Below are 18,517 nucleotides of genomic sequence, written 5' to 3'. Positions count from 1 at the left end.
ATGTGAGATTTGTGCTGGACAAAGCGGAGGCGGGACAGGTTTTTCTCCAGATACTCTGGTTTTCCCTGTCATATTTCATTCCAGCACCACTTTCGAATATCATTTCATCTGTCATTCATTAATCAATACCCCGGAGGAGTGCGACAGGCTTGGGCAGCCGGCACAATTCCTATCCTCGCTGCTAGATGGGGGCTTTATTCATTCCATTCCTGACCCGGTCGAATGACTGGAAACAGGCTGCAGATTTTTTTCAGAAGGTGATTCAAGCCGTGGAGGATAGTGGATTCCTTGTGATAAGAATTGTGACGGACAATCACAAAGCAAACGTCTTCATGTTTAGACATTTTAGACAACCTCAGATATCCAGTCGATAATATTCCAATCAAAATAAAAACAGGAAATCAAATCCTAATTTGCGGGTACTAGGTTCATGTTGTTGAAGAGAGGATGGAGTGTGCATTTGTGTCAGCAACATCTCATTGCCTAGAGCTTCGAAACCGCTAAATGGAACTGATTATGCATCAGGACAGAGTAAGAGTTCGATATTCAAAACCTTGTTTTGTTGCTCTGGTGAAGCATATGCAGGAGTTCGCTAAAGCTGCTGTGCCCTATTGTCGACGTCCTTCAAACGTTCGAGCCCAATACGAGAAGTTGCGAGGATCGAGACGGCGGTGTTTTTTGACATATTAGTTCCTGTTTTGTAGCATAGGTGGGGTTGAGGGTTAATAAAAATGGCACGTATTGTATGTGAGTGTGTATTAGTCATCTACTAATGTTTGTGCGGCCAGTGACCGAAAGTCACCTGAATGATAAGTGATCTTGCATCAGGAATTAGTGTGACTGCAAAGCAGTAAGTTGCTATCCTAAAGCCATAGTACATAAAATGGGATTGTTCTCAACATCATCTCCATTTGATTCTGACGTTGGTAAGGTCCTTTATGCAGTTATCAGGTTTCATTAATTTACTGTTTTATTCTTCTGGCTCTTGAGTTCATCTTTTCTTTTTACATTATTCTGATATACATTGAAGGAATATCTATGTGTTATTTATCTAGTTCATGTATTGTTAAACATCTGTGTAAACTTGCCTCTAAATTCCTCTACCAGTTGATTTGTCCTTTTGCTAAGATTTGTGGAATTTTGTTTTGCTTTTAGAAAACCAAATATAGTGGACAGTTTGAAGCTACATCATAGTCTTTGCAGTGTAGTTTTAATTACGGTTGTGGCTGAACTAAGGGGTATCATAGGGTATAAACTTCATGGTTTTGATCTGTACTGAATTGTGATCACAATAATAAATTATTAGATTAATGTCGTAATGCAATATTGCATATTATAGGCCTAGTATTGAAAAGGTGGACCATTACGACATAAATTTAATCATTTTTATCGTGAACTAAGGGGGTCATAGGCCTGATGGGTTAGTGTACGTGCTTTGATTTAAAAAAAAAAATATTTTCTCTCTTTGTAGTAGTTTGTTGGTTTCTCAGAGTTGTCCTCATTCTAGATATGGTTTCTTAATTTACTATTTATCTTTAGCATAAACAGTCCTTTTTATAATTTCATAACTTTAGTATCTTTCTTATTGATTGACTTTAATTAGTCTGGAGTTGTCTTGAAAATGCTGGCAATATTTATGAATCTCTTACTAGTATGTATTGGAGGATTATGTGGAACTGAAGTGTCATTTGTTTTATATTGCTGGAAATTTAAAATAGTTATATGTCTAAGAGTTACATTGGCAGTTTATATGGTACAGGTGGACTGAGAGTACAAGTAGCCTACATAACGTGGTGTTTTTAAGTTTTTTATGTAAAGGACATTAAAAAAGAACTTGTCTCATGAAAAATCTTTTGGAAGTTTAATGGAAAAGCAGTCTGGATAGTGTTCGACTTTCATTTCTTCATACATCTGTAATTACGGTGCATATTGTGCTGTTTGAGCGTTGCATAAACTACCATTAAAACAGTCCTGCAATAAATTAGGTAAGGTTCTGAGGACAGAATTGATTTCATCAATCAGCTTACTTGCTATTGATCTGCATTTAAGGATGTCACCCAGATGGCAGATTCCCTACCAGTTGTTTAATCTACTCTTTTCTTAAATTATTTCAAAGAAGTTGGAAATTTATCAAACATCTCCTGTGGTAAATTATTCCAAACCCTAATTCATCTTCCTATAAATGAATATTTGCTTCAATTTGCCCCCTTGAATTCAAATGGTAGAAATTCAGCAAGTGAAGCAAAATTTCATAGTATAATAATGGATTTGAAATATTACAAATCTTAGGTGGAATACCTTGTAGAGGATGTCTCTACCCACCAGCCCCCAGAAGTACATTTACTTTTGTAACCTAATATAATTTATCATGCACCATTTTTCTTGCTGAAGTACAGAGTAGCATGTCCATTGGCTCAGACACAATCAGATGTGATGTCATTCCCAGCAATAAAGTGAAATGCATTCCATTACCAACTCCGCACAAAAAAAAAAAAAATAGCTCAAGTAAATGTAATGTATACGGACTTAGCAAATGTCATATGATAGTCGCCTAATAGCGTGTGGGGCCTCCTCTGGCCCTGCGAACTGCAGTGAGATGCCATGAAAGCGAGTCAAGTCCCCGTTAGTCCTCTGGACGCAGCCAACACTAAATCATTTGCAGAGCAGCCGCCAATGCTGGTCTGTTCATGGGTGCAGGATCCCTGGCACGGAGCCTGCATTCCAGGACATCCCAAGTATGCTCGATAGGGTTCATATCGGTGCTCCTGGGTGGCCATGGCAGTCGTTGGATCTCCGCTGCATGTTCCTGGAACCATTCTCGGGCAACGTGGGAGCGATGTGGCGGCGCGTGATCATCTTGAAACACCGCAGAACCGTCTGGGCGCTGGAAGGCCAAAAATGGGTGGAGATGGTCTCCGAGCAGCTCAGCATACCGTGTACCATTCAAAGTCTCTTCCAGAACAACTAGGGGACCCATTCCATACCAGGAAAATGCACCCCAGACCATAACAGAGACACCAGCGCCCTGGACCACACCTTTGAGACAGGCAGGATCCATCGCTTCATGTGGTCTGCACCATACATGGTGCCTCCCATCGGCATGGTGCAGTTGAAATCGTGATTCGTCTGACCATATCACGTGCCATTGTTCCAGTGTCTATCCCTAGTGACTGGCGACAAATGCGCGTCGTCGTGCCTGATGACGTTGGGTTAACAGTGGCACCCGTGTGTGGCGCCGGCTCCCATACCCCCATAGAATCCATGTTCATACGGATTGTCCACTGGGAGACCTGTGTAGCACGGTCTATGTTGAATTGAGCCGTGATTTGTTGCACGGTTGCCTGTCTGTCACTATTGACAATCCGTCTCGGATGTCACTGTCATCGAGGGTGGCTGGTCGGCCGATCGTTCGTCTGTTGTGGACGGTGACACCCGCATTCAACCATTCACGATACACCCTGGACACGTTTGATCGTGTGAAGCCGAATTCCCGCACCATTTCTAAAATCGCATTTCCCATCCGTCGGGCACCGACCACCATACCCTGTTCCAACGGTATCATCTCATGACGACGTTCCATGTTACACCTGTCACATGCACAGCCACTGCTCACAAGGTCTGCTATACAACTGCCGCTGGCACAGGGGCCGTGTGGTGCGCAGACAACACACCTGCGCATCAGTGCTTCGCTATTCCATGACATTTGCTCAGTCAGTGTAAAATAGGCCTACAGAACAATAACTTTCTATTGAACTTGCATTGATGTAAGGGAGGATAGATTACACTCACAGCCTTGAAATATTTTTGCACCCTCATGTCGGCAGGGAAGTTAGTCTTGGATAAGAATTCCACCAAGTACCTGACAAAGTGAGCTTTTTTTCTGCCCAAGCCGGGAATGGAGTATGACCTGTGCTTTAGATGCCTCCTCCTCCTGTTCTGTCGCTTGACATCACTGTCCTCTACATAGCCACTCCTGCTACTATCAACAAGTTGGGCAGACGTCACATCAAATGCACTACACTCTCGATCCCGAGACCCTACCTACCTTTTTTCATTATCTGCATGTAACGAACGACTGTCATTGTCAGCTTTTTGCCATTGTCCAACATAGAATACACTGCTATTGCCGTTTGGAATGCTAGAGGTCTAACAGCAGCTATGCGGCCCTAGCCCAGGGGCTTATGCCCCCAGAAACCCCTTTCTTTGATCACAGTCCAATGGTTTTGTCACTAACCAGACCTAATCAATCCAGACCAGTGGCTTTGTCATTAGCTGCCATGGTAAATTATTTCAGCTTTTTGCCACTGTCCATCATACAATGCGCTGCTGTCACTGTACAGAATGCTAGAGTCCTAACATCCGTTTTGCGACCCTAGCCTGGGGCTTACCACTCTGCTCATTCTTTAAAAGTAGCGCTGCACTTAATAACGTATGACTAGTTTTTAAGGTCAAGAGTTGGCAGGCCTGTGCTCCGCATGATCACGGCCACCGTGAGATGTCTGCGAGAAAGAAACAAATGACAGTGGAATCGTGCCTAAATGTCCGTGCTGAAAAACTGCTGCAGTAACTGAACTTTTTTCCTTTCCTCACATTCAACACACTACACTTCCTCCATTCCAATTTCAAGCAAGTTCATATCACATGGTGCAAGTAGGGGCAAAAGATCTCTATAGGTCGACGCCCCGAACAAATGGCATTTAAATAAAAAAATAATAAAAAAACTCAACCTTTGCCATTCAGACTTTCCTTCATATTGCCTTATTTAAAAGAAAACTCCATTGAAGCCTATCCATCTGCTGAAGTCATTCCATGCTCTCTTTCCACTGACAATTTGGAACATACTGCTTATGATAACGATGTTGATTCCCCATAGGAAACCTGAAATATTTGTTCCGAATGAGTAAATTTATAATACCGATATAGTTGGTTTGTTATTGGACATTATAAATATTCCAGCTAACTCATTCCTGGTTGCCACCGTTTCGCCCCAGTGTGCTAAATTGGTATTATAAATTTACTCATTCGGAACAGATATTTCAGGTTCCCTATGGGAATGAACATCTTCATCATCTGATGGCCAGGCAGGCATCAATTTTTGAAAATGGGACAAAGTCTCTCATAGTGCATTGGCACTGCCGGTGGCTCCAAGTAGCCTACGCAGTGGCCTCCACGATATGCACTAGCCATGCGTCTTGGTAGGTGTGCTATTTACCAATTGATGAGCCCAACTGGCACTGGGGCAAAACGCTGGCAACCAGGAATGAGTTAGCTGGAAAATTTATAATGTCCATTAACAGACAAACTATATTAGTATTACATACTGCTTAGTCGAACAGCTTGTCTCCATATTCCCAAGCCTTTCCAGCCCAAAGTTTGCAACGTTTTTGTAACTCTTTTTATTACAAGTTATAAATCTCATTGTTAGGTCCATATTGAGCAACATATTCCCTTGTGAAAATGTTTCTTGAGGGACCACCTTTTCAATATATTGTTTTTTTATTAATTTACATAATGTTATATCATTACGGTGTCAAAAGCGGGACATGTTTCGCCCACTTTTTAGGCACCTTCAGCTGCTGGTCCTAATATCTATGATCAAAATTGCTAAGATCCCAGGCTTTGTTTACGATAAAATGCTTAAAATAATTGGGCTAACACAAATTGCTGTCTAAAAAGTTATGTTTATGTATACTATACATCTTATAAAAACACTGACATGATTGTTACTACTGTAGTTCAATCCAGGAAATACTACAATGCCTGTTTTGATTCCATTTGTATGTGGCATAAAACCTGGAAAGTGTAACCTTTATTTATAAGATATATTTATAGTCCACTTAGAATTTCTACTTTATAGATAGTAATTTTGAGTGTCGAAGACAGGCTTATTTCTTACCGTTCGCTCAGGATGGTAGTATAGTGGGTGAGAGTGAATCAAGATGCAGTTGCGATCAATATCTATCTTTACACTAGTCTGTTTTCAGACAATCTTATGTTAGATGTAAAGGCCTGTGAATTTAGTCATTTCTTTGTCTGTCCTGTGATGTGACTTAACTTTACTCAGTTCATCTTTCTCCAAATACATTGTTTTACAGTAGCTTCAATTATTATTTGTCTCTGTAACTGCATATTTTATCTTTGCCACTTTTGCCTTTGTTTACTCTTTTCGTCTTCCTCGTGTGGTTTAGTACATGGCATTTAAAAATAATGGGCCGATTGAAGAAATTACTAGTTTTAATCCTGAGACGTCTACCTAAACGACGTCTAAATCGAGCACGATCTTTGATTGTATAAACAATGTTCAGCCGGTGTTTAACTAGACATCGTTTAAGGTTTCAATATTGGTTTGAAAATGGAGATAGAAGTATCTTACATGCAACTCTTTGCTTGTCGCAACCAAAGAAATTTGTTGGTGCGCACGCTGAATGCTAGTCAGCTGTTCTCTTCCTACACATTACTCAAATATGGCTAGTCATGAGCATGACTCGCCCACACATAAGAATATCACTTTTGGTGGAAATTAAATATCATAATATTATCGACATTAAAGCGACACGCCACCATACGGGTAAGTGTAGCTTTGATTATAGCGTTGTTACGGTGAGTGTAATCTACTTATGAATAACTTTGACAAAGGGAAGATGAAAGAATAGTACTGTGTAATGTATGGGTAGATGTAGCTTGCATTGTGGAAATCATAGATTCGAAATGTGCAGTCGGCGGTCCTGAAGGTTGTATTCCGTAGTTTCCCTGTTTTTACACCAAGCAAATACTAGGGCTGTTATTATGGCCACGGCTCTTCTTCCCCAGTCCTTGCCTTTTCCTACCTCATAGTTGCCGAAAACTTATCTGAATTAGCACAATGATTATACACAAGAGCCTTGTTTATACGGATTAAGTGGGATCGGAACAGATCCGAATTATCGAAAATCTGGATAATCCGGAAAAACTAAAAAAAAAACAAATACAGTACATGTCGCATAATTTATTAAGATAAGTTGACAGTAATACCTTTTTTGAATTGTACAAAAAAAATTTAAGAACACTTTTCTTACATTTCGACTCTGTTTTATACACTAAAATAATCTAAGTTTTTTCTGTTTTACATTTGTTTAGTGTTTGCACGCAGCATGATCATGAAGACGTTTTAGTAACATCAGTTTTGCCGGTGTGGTTTCAGTCTAGGATTCTAAATAGGCCATCAGTTTGTCCAGCTGCATTGTTGCCTCTCCATGAGTCATTGCTTCTTCTGATGGAGCGCCGGTTTCATTTTCTAATTTACCATCAGTGAATTAGTAGTGCGTTGCATTCATAAGAGTGTGGTTTACAATCCCACCTCGGGCATCCTGGGAATGGTTTTCCACGGTTTCCCACTCTCAGTTCTAGGCGAATGTCGGGACAGTACATTTGATAGACCGTGGCTGAATTACTTCAATTTCCTGTCCTTAACTATTCTTGGCGGAAAAGACATTCAAGAAGAGTTGACCCCGTAAAAGAAATACTGTACAAGTAAAAATAAGATTTTTATTATTTTCGATCCGGATAAACCAGATATCCTGATTAAAGAGGGCTGGATAAACGAGGTTCTTGTGTATATATAAAAACCACATACAACCTACTTTTTCGTTTTCACTATTATGTGTACTTACTTGGCAGTAAATGTAAGTGAATACCTCCCGGTTGATGTATGTGACAGCCCCCTGATGATATGGGACAAGTAATTCTGACATGTATGTAGTCGAAGTGATGTATAATTCCACAGAAATTACCCCGTGTACAATAAAATATAGTTGTTGCCGGGAAAAAGCTATGTGATATTTTTGGAGATATACTGACCCATAGCACATACATTATGAAGAGCGAGAATGCTTTGACAATATTTACACAATATTGCACCTTAGATGACAGAACCTTACCGGCCATATTTCTAAGCTATAATATTTCACATAGGAGGTTTTGTCCCGGCAGCGATGATATATTGGTTGCCAAGAGTTGTATTCAAATTGACAGTTACCGGACTGTCCCTTTGTCAATCTCAAGAAACAAGTCTCTTGAAAAGCAAGATCTTATTTTAAGCTTTACCTTCACGTACATTTTAAAGGAATTGCTGCGATTTGGCAGTGGGCGACCCACAGAGGCCGCCAGACTAACCTTCCCAGAATCGTCTCGACATAATACGAATTACATGTTTCATGGTACATAACCTCCGATTGTGATTCACTCCTCTCATTTGTGGTTAAACAGTCTTCTTGGCAGTGTTTAAACCTGGCTGGTTGAACATCAGTTTTAGACAGTGTCTAAGTGATAAATAACGTCTCTGCAATGTGGCAGTCATACTTGGGCATTGTTTAACCGTAGACATTGTCTAAACACAGTTTTTTGCAATTGGCCCAATTGATTTAACGCACAAAATTCATACAGCCTCTGATGATCGAGAATTGAAGTGAATGACGTGATATGATAGTAGGAAGGGAGAGGGTGAAACGTGGTGCCAGCACAGAGTGTACTCCTGTCAAATAGCACCAAGGCATCTGCTGAAGGAGTTACGTCTCCATCCGACGGACGAATCACCATCAACAGCGTCATGCACTCGCTCCATGTGAACACTGTATACTGGTTTGGAATTTAATCCAGGCTTTTGGCACGCATTCTAGTGATTAGAAATAGTATACCACCTCCTCTACCTTGCCAGCCAACAGTCTGATAGTAAAAAATGATAGTAAAAATATTTTCAACGAATGGGACTCGTACTGTTGAACCACGGTTTAAGAAAATGAGTTCATGCTTTAACCACCACAGCCACCAGACACACCGCTTTACTTTCTGCTTAGAGATACTGTGTTTACATACTCCAGAATGGAAGAAAATTTATTCATTCGTTTCACTGAAAGAGATTATTTTTTTATTAAACAGTTCAAGTATGATGGTCATCATTGCACTGTTCTTGTAACCCATATCTTGTACCAGTTTAAGTCTCTCAAATGTTTTTGTTTTCTCAGTAAACCTGTAGTAGGCAGCAGAAGTCAGGATGTGCGTAGTTCGAACTCATGCTGATAGATATAGCTGTGTACCTATGTCATGATGGCAAATATCAGACATCACTGATAGAAACATATTTTTCATTAAAAAAGTACAAAAGTCATGGTCATGAGAGGTTCATTGTATCTCTCTCGTAAAGAAGACTTAAAAATCTATGACTGGTACCATTTTCAACTGTTAAAACGTTCTTGTTTCCTCTATATCGCTGTGAAGGACTGACAGAACAAGGATGTTATATATACAGGGTAGTCCAAAAAATGTACTCTATGTTGGATAGTCTGTATATTCTGACACATTTAACTTGCAGGTACACCTTTTGGCACCGAAAGGGTTATGTTGTTTGTACGAAATGTACACCAAGAACTTTTATACAACGCCGATGTCGCTGAAGTGCAGACCTAACCTGTCAGTGCCTCTGGCGTAATTTCAGCACATGATGCTACGATTCTGTCATGTAAATCGTTCATTGTACATGGTTTCTGTTGATGCACTTCATTCTTGATTGTTCCCCACAGGTAGGTCCATTTGTGTCAGATCAGGTGACCGAGGTGGGAACTCGGCAGCAGCACATCTGGGACCTACCCACCGTGCTGGTAGAGTGTCGTCCATCTCGATGGTAGTGAGGCAAGGCTCCTTCCTGTTGGAAGTAAGACATTTCATTGCCATACAGGGTTTGGATGGCTGGCAAAATCCTTGTCTGAAGCGTAGCAAGGTACACGTGAGCAGTTACGGTATCCTCAAAGAAGAATGGACCAGTCAGACTATGCGATGACAAGCTGTACCAAACAGTAAGCCCTGGTAGATTTACTGCTCTATGCACATGAACGTGAGAATTTACAGGGGCCCAGAAGACAAAAATCGTGGCGGTTTACTGTACTGATAAGTTTGAATTACGCCTTGTCAGACCACACAAATTTCCCAGCAAAATCCTCATCCTCGCGAACAATGCCCTCGAACCAATCGCAGTATTCAATCCTGCGGTCCGGGTCGTCTTCGTTCATCAGGTGTAGTAGTCGTGGAACGTATACTTTTCACTTTACATCCTTGAGAGTGTGCCTCAGACTTGGACTTGTGCTCGCCCTGGTGTGTTGATTTTTGTGGTGATCGGATTTTAAAGTTGCAGCAATGGATGCTGGGCTTGTAGCTGTTCGTGGTTGGCCGAATCTTTCCTTGTGCACGTCGTGTACCGTTCAGTCAGCTTCGAACATATCACGAATGTGGGTAATTGTACGACGTGTTGGTGGAGGTGTTCCAAACTCCTCCTGCCACTGCCTTTGCACCTCCTTAGTGTTCTCAAATTTTGAGTACCACTTCAGCACCGCCTTGCGTTCTGCGACAACCTTACCGCAGCCATTGTTGCTTCTCGGCCACCACCACTCGCGTATGTGTGGTGAATTGCTAGTGTCGCTTACCCATGACAAATGTAACCGTTGCATTATACTTACACATGAGATTAGTAAGTGTAAGTCCTTTTGTTTTGAAGTTATTGAATTACAAACGGCAAGTACGTTTGTTTTGAACTATCCTGTCTAGATACTTGTAACTATCTACCTATTCCAGCTTTGTATTCCCAAACCGACATTCAATTCTTACATTTCTTACCTACTGACATTACTTTACTCATGGAAAGATTTATTTTCATATCATACTCATTGCACCTGTTATCAAGTTTCACGTTCTACCATTTTGACAAAGTCGTCAGTGTAGGCCAACTGCTTACTACATTTTCTCATAACTGAATCCCTCCCTGCCACTTAATACCTTTCAGTAGATGATCCATGTAAACTACGAACGATGAAGATGAAAGATTATAGCATTGTCTAACCCCAGTAAGCGTCTCGTGTAATCTAAGAAAATACTTTGCTTGGGTGTTAATTGTAACTTCAGATAAGAAAATGTACTTGCTCCACTCTTTAGTATCAATTTTAACATTAAAATAATATTAATATTAATAATAATAATTTAGAATATTAATAACAATAGCAATAATAATAATTAATGGTAGAGCATAAAAGATTAATCTCAGGTCGTGTTCATATAAATTGTAAAACTGGTACTCTCTTTACCGGGCCTTACATACTACAAACGTTAGAAAATGGTAGGGGCATGCTAACAAGGCTATCATAAATATATTTAACTAACTGTTTAACTCTAATACACATATATTCATCAAAAGAAAACAAGATCATATAAAATGTCATCAATTAGAATTTACAAATTTTTGTAAGAATCAGAAACAACCCCATTACAGCATACTATTATCCCTTTATATCCCACCTTTAGAATAGATGGCTACTATTGCTTCCGTGACTGAAACTGAATTCCCATATACTGGAACTCCAGAGCCGTCCTCGGTTCGACCTCCCTGTGACGATGTGTTTCCAAACTCTCGCCATACTATGCCAGTCCACCTATCTCCTCCATCCTCCCTTGTGCCTGACACACCCAGTTCCTGCAGACACAAAGTGCCTTCCAACCTGATATACATGATAGTATTTATCGAGCCACTCTCACATAGCCCAATAGACTGACATTAGTTTGTGTTCGACCAAACTGGCAGTCTGCAGTCTGTCAGTCACTTACAACTGTGTCTGTGTCTGTTAGGTCATCAGCCCAGAGTCTGGTTGGATCCTCAAATAGCACCACCAAAGGTTATGCGGTTATAAGGAAACCACAAAAACCAATGAGGCGTACTAGGCAAGACGAGGAGTGAGGTAGTTTGCCATTGCTTTCCTCACTGGAACAGAAAGTGCTATTGCAGCACGATTGACCCTATGAGCAACACCTTTCATAACACTCAGATGCACTAGTCGTGCTCTGAATGTCAATACTCAGCACTACCCATACCCCAGCAGCTTCCATATTGTCACAGCCATGGATGAGACTGGGACTTCGGTGAAAGCTACACTGGCACAATAAATATGCTCACTCAGACTTCACAAATATAGGACTGGTAGCACAATACACTGACAATCAATGAGTACAGAATGAGGGTCGCAATCAGAATAACTATCTACAGAAGAAAATGAGTAGCATAATGAGTACTCTGAATCACAAAAAATAATCCTCTCCAGACACACTTCTTACGTATTTATGTCCTCGTTATTCGCCTTTTCTATTTCACTCAAATTGAAATTCCGTTTCATCACTCCACCTTTTCCTAGTCAGGTGCTTGGATAAAACTAGGCTCATAGATTTTCCGTTCTTTATTCTTCACATGCACATGACTGCTTTTTATCCAGATATTCATGACCATGGTTTTACCCAAGATTACAGCCCCTCTTTATTCAAAAGTTGGCGGAGTTGAAATGTCCCAGAAAATGGCTGCCTGATTCTTACCAACTATATACATAGTTTGGACATATAAATGCCTGAAATATTAACTTAATTATAACCCGAATATGTACATTATAGATGGATAGATAGATTTATCAACAACAGGTTATTTTCCCAGTTAAAGATGATTCAATAAAACATAATATACAACAAATACACCTTAAATTGTATGTTGGGTATTCAGCCCGAAGGCTGGATTGATCCTCTACAGCTCCACCAACAGCTGTCATAGATAGCCTAGGTGTCACTGAAGAGGCATACTAGGGAAGTGAGGAGTGAGATAGTTTCCTGTTGCTTTCCTCATTGAACCAGAAGTTGCTATTGCATATCAGTCTGCCAAGCCCACTGAAATGCGTGCACCAACTGATCCTATGAGCGATATTTTCACACCATTCATAATAGGGACTGGCTGCATAAGGAATGGTATTACTAGTATCGCTCATACCTCGGTCACTTTCATATTGTCAAAGTCAAGGATGAGACTGAGACAGGTCAATGAAAGTAACAAATTTATTCTAGCCCATACCAGAAGGCATAGTGCACTGTAAACACTACATCCTGCCAGCAAAGGCATACACCTTAAATTAATAACACTAATTTCCTAAAATAATAACCAAGTTCAAACTAAATCTAGAGACCTTTATTTATATGCATATTTACAACACCTTAAATAACAAATAAATAAATAAACAAATAAAACTAAATCTCCTTAAATAATTGACCTTATTAAACTACATCTACTAACTTAGAAGTGAAGCTTCCACGGTGTGAAGAATTATTTAATTTATTTTCCGGGTTGAACCGTGTTGTACTTGTACGCATATCACGTACAGTTTGCCGACGTTTCGAATACATTGCAGTATTCTTTGTCAAGGCGACTGAAATACCCCTACTCGATCCGAGGTAATCAGTCTCGCAGGCAGAAATTACACTACTAGAGTGGCCTTGATCTTGGCCTTTTATATCCTAGCCTATCTGGCTGACGTAAGCCCTGGCTGTCTCGCGAGGCTTCTGGAAGGTTTATGTCACAGCCAGGTAGTGGGGGCTTGCCCGCGCTATTATGTAATGGGGTTGCGGCCCGTGTGGTTATGTTGTGGTCTGTATGTCTTAAACTATGAATGATGGGCATCCAAGAATTACTGATTTTGTATCCTTCTTCTAAATTTATGTTATTCGGATGTTTCTTGATTTCGATAGCCTCGCGGATTTTCCTTTCCAGATTCCAAGGGATAGCTGCTAGGATCTTGGTCTTGTCAAATGATATTCCGTGCCTAGTTTCGTAGGAATGCTTGGCTACTGCTGAAATATCTGTGTTTTGGTTCTTGGTGTGACGGATATGTTCTTTTAGGCGGGTGGAGATCAGACGTTTTGTCTCACCTACATAACAAGCTCCGCAGCTACATTCAATGTGATACACTCCAGGGGCCTGTAATTCTATTGTGTCTTTTACTGGTGGTAGATAACGGGCTAGCTTACGGTGAGGTTTATAGATAGTTTTTATGTTGTATTTGTCCAGTATCTTGCCGATCCTGTCTGTAGTGTTTTTAATGTATGGCAGTATCGCTGTTTTCTGGCGGATCAGTTCTTCTTTCCCGTTGTTTTCTCCTGCGGCGGTCTTTTCTTTCTTCTCTTCTGATTTTTTAAGGACTCGTCGGATGTTATTGAGCGAGTAGCCATTTTTCCTAAGGGTTTCCGTGAGGTGTTCTTTTTCTTCCTCGAGGTGCTCTGCGTCAGATATCGCTATGGCCCTGTTCACTAGTGATGTTAGGACAGCCTGCTTTTGTGATGGGTGATGATGAGACGAGGCGTGTAGGTACCTGTCTGTGTGAGTGGGTTTCCTGTATACTGCGCGACTCAGCGTCCCATTGGGGTTACGTATTACTAGCACATCCAGGAACGGTAGTTTTCCGTCTACTTCTATTTCCATGGTGAACTGAATATTTACGTGTATGGAGTTGAGATGGTCGAGAAATAGCTGTAGGTTATTGCTCCCGTGAGGCCAGATTACAAAAGTGTCGTCTACAAAACGGAGAAAACATTTCGGTTTCAGGGCAGATGTAGCTAAGGCTTTCTGTTCGAAGTGTTCCATATACATGTTTGCTATTATTGGAGAGAGTGGCGACCCCATCGCGGCCTCTTCTGTCTGTTCGTAGAACTCCCCGCTGAAATAGAAATAAGTGGCGCTAAGGCATTCTTTAGCTAGTGTTGACAGGTCTTCTGAAAGTTTCTGATCTAATAGCGGAAATACTTCTGTTAGCGGCACCTTGGTGAAAAGTGACGTGACGTCAAAGCTTACTAATAGGTCCGTACTTTCAATTGATTGGTCGTTAAGGAGCTGGATGAAATGTCGGGAGTCCTTCACGTAGGTTTCAGTGTTTCCTGTATGTGGCTGAAGTAGTCCAGCTAGGTAACGGGCGATCTCGTGCGTGGGAGAGCCTATAGCACTCACGATAGGTCGCAGAGGTATGCCTTCTTTGTGGATTTTAGGCAGGCCATACAATTTTGGAGGTATCGGGTCCGAGGATATCAGTTTCTTCTGTATTTCGGCTGGGATACTGGAATTTTTTACTAGTGTGTGGAGTTTGTTCTTAATGCGGTTGGTAGGGTTCCTAATTTTCCTGTATGTAGAATCGGTGAGTAATTGTTCTATTTTCCGAGTGTAGTCTGTGCGTGTCATTATCACCATAGCGTTGCCTTTATCTGCGGGTAGGATAATTGTTTCCGTATCTTGACGTAGTGTTTTTAGGGCATGAATTTCTTCTTTAGTCAAATTGGATGGCGGCGGCTTTGCGGATCTCAGTAGACATGATATATCCTGTCTGATCTCCTCTGCAGATTCGGTAGGAAGGTGCCGGATTGCAATTTCTACTTTGCTAATTATTTCTTCTACCGGTATACTATTCGTAGTTACTGCGTAGTTGAGTCCTTTTCTTAAGACCGAGGTAGTGGGTTCACTGAGTGGCTTGTCTGTGAGGTTTACTATTACATTCTTCTTCAGTGGAGCAGGTGGTTTCGGTTTCTGTTTTTGTAAGAGGCGGTTGAATTTCTTGTTTTGCTTGGCAGTGGCTAGTTCCAGTGTACGCTGGGATTGTGTGTTGCTAATGCTGTCTAACGTGGTCCAATCATTGAGCGACAGAGTGCTGGCAAGTTGCAGGTGGAGATGAAATAATTTATTGTTGAGGTAGTCCAGAGTCTGCAAACGTCGGCAAACTGTACGTGATATGCGTACAAGTACAACACGGTTCAACCCGGAAAATAAATTAAATAATACATCTACTAACATTTACATATTTACAGATAGGGCTTTACATTCATGAGGTCATTAGGGCACATCTGATTTTAGACGGGAGTGAGTGAAAAAGGTCCACTGATTCACCCACCTCATTGTGTTGTTAGCGCCCTCACAAGCCATGAGTTAGCCTGAGCCACAGTTCTTACTTTAGGCAGATGAAAAATATACCTTTGCCTAGTATTGCGACGAGGAACGTGTATTGGAATCAGCTCCAATAATGTTGAGCAATCCCCTCTATTTGTCAGACGCTTGTAAAGAAAAAGGGCATTGGCTCATCTGTGGCATGAGTGCAGTGTCCTCATGCTCATAGTCTCACAAAAAGACTCATAATCGGACAAAGAGAGAGAAATACCCAAACCCTTGTAGCTGATCCATTTCATGAACCTTATATGGACTCTTTCCAAGTTTTGTATTAAATACTGCTGAAAGGGTAGCCACACCTCTCAACAGTATTAACGATGGCCTGATTAGAGTGCAAAACAGAGTTATTAGAGTTCCAGGAGAAACAAATTCGGCACAGTTTCTTTTCAGAAAGCCAAGTAATTAAAACCCTTTCCTAGAAATGTTGTCTAAACGTTTCTCGAAGGAAAGACCGTAACAGTTTGAAAGTGTCACACTGAGATCATTTATTTCATTCACACAAGCTGTTTGGAAATTGCAAAGATGGTAAGGGAAATTTACTGGTTCCAACTTACGTGAAAATGTAATTGCATTGCATTTTGAAGTATTCAAGCCAAGCAGCCTCTTTTTACACCAGTTACTTAGGAGGTTTAAGTCAGACTGTAGCAGCTTACAGTCCAACTCACAATTGATCACCTTAAAGATCTTTAGATCGTCAGCATAGAGAAGGTAATTACTGTGGTGTAAAAATATTTATGAATATGACAAAGAAAAGAGGGCCCAGTAAAGAGCCTTGGGGGACACCTGAAATAGGGTGGTACGACTTTGACATAATGCCATCAGCTTTAACTACGCAAACCCTATTAGTGAGATAGCTTCTAATCCACTCCAAGGCTCTTCCACCTATTCCATATGCTGACAATTTGATGAGTAGATCATCATGTTGAATTGAATCAAAGGCTTTGGAGAAGTCCGCGTAAACAACATTCACTTGTTGCCTCCTATCCAGAGATTCTGTAATGAAATTGATGTACACTGCCATATTGGACACGGTAGAGTGTTTCTGTACAAAACTGTGCTGCACTATATTAATATACTGTGAAACTGAACTGTACAATCTCTTGTACACAATCTCTGCCACCTTTGAAATCAGGGACAATAACACAACAGGCCTATAGTTATCAAACACCATTTTGTCTCCTTTCTTAAACACTGGTATGACGTAACCTTTCTTCCACTCACACGGAAATACCCTGACGAGAATGACATATTTATGATGATGCTAAGTGGCCTACCTAGCTCAGATGCGCATTCTTTCAAAACTATTGCGAGTATGTCATCCGGACTACATGATTTGGAGGTATCCAAAGATGCAAGAATTGAAGATACGTCTCCTGGCGAGGTCACTTTTGAAGTTAGGCCTATATCACACGTGGACGAAGTGGATAGATTACACTTTGGGGCAGGTGAGTGATACTTTTCAAAGGTATCAGGAACACTGTCCAAGATGCTCCTCTTGTCCTGTAATTCTTTTCCGTCCTGAAGCATAGTAGATGGCAGGCGAGATGACCTCTGTTGTTTACAAAATTACATTACATTCAATTACATTACAATATTAACAGTTAATTCTGGCATACCAATAACATGATTGCCTCAATATTTACTTACATTATAAGCGATTACACTTTAATAATATAACACAACCTAGATTGCCATGTCTGTAACGTGTATCATGTTACACTTGAACCAAGAACTCATTCTGTCTTCAGTTGTCGCTGCAAGCCAATTGTCAACATAAATGCCTTTGATTGCTTTTAATAATCTACCCCGCCATCGAGCTCAATAGCTATAACAGAATTAAATTGAAACAAGAAATAAAGTGGTTCAACCTATTCAATACAAGGAAAATAAGAAATGTAAATTTTACATTCTTATTTGATTAAAAGCAGTACCGGTTTCGACCACTATTCTGGGTGATCATCAGCCGATTAAATAAAAATATAAAACAATGCATAGGAAAACAATAAGTAAAGGATAAGTCTTTCACTAAAAGCAGTTCAAGAAGCACTATAACACTATAGGGATGTAAGATCCTAAAATCCAGAAGAAGTCAAAGATCACTCATTTAAATGAAGGAAGGTGCAAGTTCTTGAAGAGCAGCATAACATACGTAATGTCCGGCACTTGCTTCAAAATGTTTGAGAATTAGTGAATAGTTCAGTGGATAAACCTGCAAATACTGCTAGGCATGAAGTTATAATACAGTTTAATAAATTTGAAGTTCTAAAATTATATAGAAGCCAAAGATGAGTCATTTAAATGAATTAAGATGCAGGTTCTTGAAGAGCAGCACAACATACGTAATGTACGGCACTGCTTCTAAATGCTAATGAATCTCGGTGAATAGTTCAATGATCAAGCCTGCAAATGCTTCTAGGTGCAAAAATATATAATACAACAATAATAATAATAATAATAACAATAATACCAAACCAATGCCAACCACAATAGTGCAAGTCTATATGCCTACTAGTTCAGCGGATGATGAAGAAATCAAAAGAATATATGAGGAGATAGAAGATTTAATACAATATGTAAAAGGTGACGAGAATCTAATTGTGATGGGAGACTGGAATGCAGTGGTAGGCCAAGGAAGAGAAGGTAGTACATTAGGAGACTTTGAATTGGGACAAAGGAACGAAAGAGGAAGTCGGCTGGTTGAATTCTGCA

At 40.5% G+C, this 18,517-nt stretch overlaps 1 protein-coding gene across 2 annotated transcripts in view; it reads left to right on the top strand.

Annotated features, from left to right (window-relative positions):
- Positions 1–715: 715 nt before the first annotated feature.
- Positions 716–18,517, top strand: part of Stam (signal transducing adaptor molecule) — a 205,710-nt gene continuing 187,908 nt past the window's right edge. Inside the window, exon 1 of one of the 2 annotated variants that reach the window (XM_067151811.2) lies at positions 716–850. Coding sequence is in view for 1 of the 2 variants with exons in the window: in XM_067151810.2 (XP_067007911.1) it covers positions 884–926 (43 nt within the window). In the remaining variant the exon portion in view is untranslated. Of the gene's footprint in view, positions 927–18,517 lie in introns of both variants that reach the window. The other variant, XM_067151810.2, reaches the window with a different exon arrangement.

Source organism: Anabrus simplex, chromosome 7 (genome assembly GCF_040414725.1).
Source record: "Anabrus simplex isolate iqAnaSimp1 chromosome 7, ASM4041472v1, whole genome shotgun sequence".
In the NCBI taxonomy this organism is placed as follows: Eukaryota; Metazoa; Arthropoda; class Insecta; order Orthoptera; family Tettigoniidae; genus Anabrus; species Anabrus simplex.
This window is presented reverse-complemented; position numbering and strand designations above follow the sequence as displayed.